At 46.7% G+C, this 4,219-nt stretch overlaps 1 protein-coding gene across 1 annotated transcript in view; it reads left to right on the top strand.

The window, feature by feature from the left end:
- Positions 1–4,219, top strand: part of ATRIP (ATR interacting protein) — a 26,370-nt gene that overhangs the window by 4,936 nt on the left and 17,215 nt on the right. The window contains 1 exon segment of the mRNA XM_017868168.1: positions 415–548. Within this exon segment, the coding sequence (XP_017723657.1) occupies positions 415–548 (134 nt within the window).

Genomic DNA, 4,219 nt, shown 5'->3' with positions numbered 1-4,219 from the left:
AAAAAAAAAAAAAAGAATTTTAAAATTAGCCAGGCGGCCAGGCGCAGTGGCTCACACCTGTAATCCCAGCACTTTGGGAGGCTGAGGCGGGCAGATCACGAGGACAGGAAATCAAGACCAGCCTGGCCAACATGGTGAAACGCCATCTCTACTAAAATACAAAAAAAAAAAAAAAAATTAGCCAGGCATGGTGGCATACACCTGTAGTCCCAGCTACATAGGAGGCTAAGGCAGGAGGATCACTTGAACCCAGGAGGTCAAGGTGGCAGTGAGCAGTGATCACACCACTGCACTCCAGCCTGGGTGACAGAGCAAGACCCTATTTCAAAAAAAAAAAGTGGGTATTTTCAGCATTTTCTGGTGAAAGTGGGAAAATGTTGGGTCCTGAAATGTATATGGAACTGTTTTTTACAGGTGATCATAAGGTCCACAGATTATTAGATGGCATGTCAAAAAATCCTGCAGGGAAAAACAGAGAAAGTGTTCCAATTAAAGATAATTTTGAATTAGAGGTACTTCAAGCACAATACAAAGAACTGAAAGAAAAGGTAAGTGACTTAACTTGCTGTTTTTGTAGCTAATTCATTCACTTATGTGTTTAAGAGCATGTACAGTAAAATATACGAAAGTTGTAAAACAAGTGTCTAGATTCATCCCTATGACACGGGAGAAGACTAGGGAAAGACAGCCAGAAAGTTTAGGCTGAAAGAAACTAAATTGTGAGATTCCTAATGGCAAAGGCAAGAAGAAAACACTGTATACCAGATCCAAAAGAGATACAAACTTAGGGTACTGAGACGAATTTATAGCATATATCTTCATGTGAAGAACACAACTTCATATTGGTTTGCTATTTTCAGTAGCAGCTTTGCAAGAAAGCAGACACCCTTCATATCACCATTTGTAGGTCCCTAAGAAAACCAGGAATATAATGTGGAATTTTAGTTGGGCAAAGTATGTGACCCATATTTTTTTTTTTTTTTTTTTTTTTTTGAGATGGAGTCTGTCATCCAGGCTGGAGTGCAGTGACACAATCTCGGCTCACTGCAACCTCTGCTTTCTGGTTTTAAGCGATTTTCATGCCTTAGCTTCCAGAGTAGCTGGGACTACAGGTGTGCACCACCATGCCCAACTAATTCTTGTACTTTTAGTAGAGACGGAGTTTCACCATTCTGGCCAGGCTGGTCTCAAACTCCTGGCCTCAACCTCCCAAAGTGTTGAGATTACAGACATGAGCTACCACACCCAGCTGACCCAGATTGTTAATGCCTCTTAGAGCCTAAAGAATCCAGCTAGGCATGGTGGCTCACACCTGTAATCCCAGCACTTGGTAGGACGAGGCCATTGGATCACCTGAGGTCAGGAGTTCGAGACCAGCCTGGCCAACATGGTGAAAACCTGTCTCTACTAAAAATACAAAAATTAGCTGGGCGTGGTGGCAGGCGCCTATAATAGGTCAGCTACTCAGGAGGCTGAGGCAGGCTGGAACCCAGGAGGTGAAGGTTGCAGTGAGCCGAGATTGTGCCATCACACTCCAGCCCAGGTGACAACAGAGAGACTCCGTCTCAAGAAAAAAAAAAAAGCCGGGCGCGGTGGCTCACGCCTGTAATCCCAGCACTTTGGGAGGCCGAGATGGGCGAATCACGAGGTCAGGAGATGGAGACCATCCAGGCCAACATGGTGAAACCCCGTCTCTACTAAAAATACAAAAAAATTAGCCGGGCGTAGTGATGGGCATCTGTAGTTCCAGCTACTCCGGAGGCTGAGGCAGGAGAATGGCGGGAACCCAGGAGGCGGAGCTTGTAGTGAGCCAAGATCACGCCACTGCACTCCAGCCTAGGCGACTGAGCAAGACTCTGTCTCAAAAAAAAAAAAAAGGAATCTGACAAGGCAAGGTGGCTCATGCTTGTAATGCTAGCACTTTGGGAGGCCAAGGTGAGAGAATCGCTTGAACCCAGGAGTTCAAGACCAGCCTGGGCAATACAATGAGACCCTATCTCTACAAATAAAAGTGAGAATTAGCCAGGTTAGTGGCACATGCTTTATAGTCCTAGCTACTCAATAGGTTGAGGTGAGAGGATCACTTGAGCCCAGGAGTTCGAGGTTACATTGAGCTATGATTGTGCCACAGCATTCCAGCCTAAGCAACCCAATCCCCCTCCCTGGCAAAAAGAACCTGCATGCATGAGTGACAAGTGTATCCTTAAGCTGTCTTGATGAGTATCAGCTGTCCCATGAACAGGGCTAGCAGACCATGGTGACATCTGGTTGCTGTGGATATATTTTGAGTACTCATTTGTCTGTAGGATATGTTTTTCCTGTGCTTTCTCCATCTCCCCAACTACATGTTAAAACAAAGTACATAAGCCGGGTGCGGTGGCTCACGCCTGTAATCCCAGCACTTTGGAAGGCGGAGGCGGGCGGATCACGAGGTCAGGAAATCGAGACCACGGTGAAACCCCGTCTCTACTAAAAAAATACAAAAAAATTAGCCGGGCGCGGTGGCGGGTGCCTGCAGTCCCAGCTACTCAGGAGGCTGAGGCAGGAGAATGGCGTGAACCCAGGAGGCGGAGCTTGCAGTGAGCCAAGATGGCGCCACTGCACTCCAGCCTGGGCGACAGAGCAAGACGCTGTCTCAAAAAAAAAAAAAAAAAGTACATGGCCGGGCGCGGTGGCTCACGCCTGTAATCCTAGCACTTTAGGAGGCCGAGGCGGGCGGATCACGAGGTCAGGAGATCAAGACCATCCTGGCTAACACGGTGAAACCCCGTCTCTACTAAAAATATAAAACAAAAAATGAGCTGGGCGTGGTGGCGGGCGCCTGTAGTCCAGCTACTCGGGAGGCTNCTCGGCCTCCCAAAGTGCTGGGATTACAGGCTTGAGCCACCGCGCCCGGCCACTAACTTTCTTTTAATTCTCTCTGCTTCTTTACAATACAGGAACTTTATACATTGTTCTTTCTTTGTACATTGAGTATACTTTCCATTCATTCATCTCCACTCATCTGGTTAATTCCTACTTGTCCTTCAGCTCTCAGCTCCTTCAAGTCTTCCCTAGGGAAATGTTCCAGTCATCCCACATAAGTCAGACTGCTGTCATATTACAGGCTTTCCTGTATTTGTTCTCTTCTGCAGTTCTTAATCACAATTGTAATTTTACATTTATCTGTGTGATTATTTGTCTAATGTCTTTTAAGCTCTGTGAATGTAAGGACAGTATTAATTTTGCTCGCCATTGTATCTGTAGAGCCTAACATGCCTGGCATATTGTATGTGGTCAGTAACTATTATTGAATAATAAATAGATCATTGAGTTCTGGCCAATGAGATCTCCTCAGGCTTTGGATGAGACTCTTGGAATTGGATGAAGGATAGGGAAAGAGTAATAGGATCTGTTCTTTTAGAAGGATCATTTATGAGTTTCAGCCAGTGTGGTGACTCATGCCTGTAATCCCAGCACTTTGGGAGGCTGACGCGGGCTGATCACTTGAGGCCAGGAGTTTGAGACCAGGTTGGCCAATATGGTGAAACCCCATCTCTACTAAAAATATAAAAATTACCCGGGCCTGGTAGCACATCCCTGTAATCCCAGCTACTCAGGAGGTTAAGGCACGAGAATCGCTTGAACCTGGGAGGTGGAGGTTGCAGTGAGCTGAGATCACACCACTGCACTCCAACCTGGGCAACAGAGCAAGACTCTGTCTCAAAAAAAAAAAAAGATCATTTATGAGTTTGAACCATGTTCTTAGGCTGAAAAACACCTATATTGCTTACTAGGTCTTTCTCTGCTTTGCTTTCAAGAGTAATTCTTCCCAGAACTTCAGGAGGCAAAGGCAGGAGGGTTGCTTAAGCCCAGGAATTCAAGACCAACCTGGGCAACATAAGGAAAAAAAACCCATCTCTACAAAGAATTTTAAAATTAGGCCGGGCGCGGTGGCTCAAGCCTGTAATCCCAGCACTTTGGGAGGCCAAGGCGGGCGGATCATGAGGTCAGGAGATCGAGACCATCCTGGCTAACACGGTGAAACCCCGTCTCTACTAAAAAAAATACAAAAAACTAGCCGGGCGAGGTGGCGGGCGCCTGTAGTCCCAGCTACTCCAGAGGCTGAGGCAGGAGAATGGCGTGAACCCGGGAGGCGGAGCTTGCAGTGAGCTGAGATCCGGTCATTGCACTCCAGCCTGGGCGGCAGAGCGAGACTCCGTCTCAAAAAAAAAAAAAA

This window comes from Rhinopithecus bieti, unplaced genomic scaffold (genome assembly GCF_001698545.2).
Source record: "Rhinopithecus bieti isolate Rb0 unplaced genomic scaffold, ASM169854v2 scaffold_3875, whole genome shotgun sequence".
Classification (NCBI taxonomy): Eukaryota; Metazoa; Chordata; class Mammalia; order Primates; family Cercopithecidae; genus Rhinopithecus; species Rhinopithecus bieti.
Note: the sequence above shows the minus strand (reverse complement) of the source record. Positions and strands in the feature narration are given on the sequence as shown.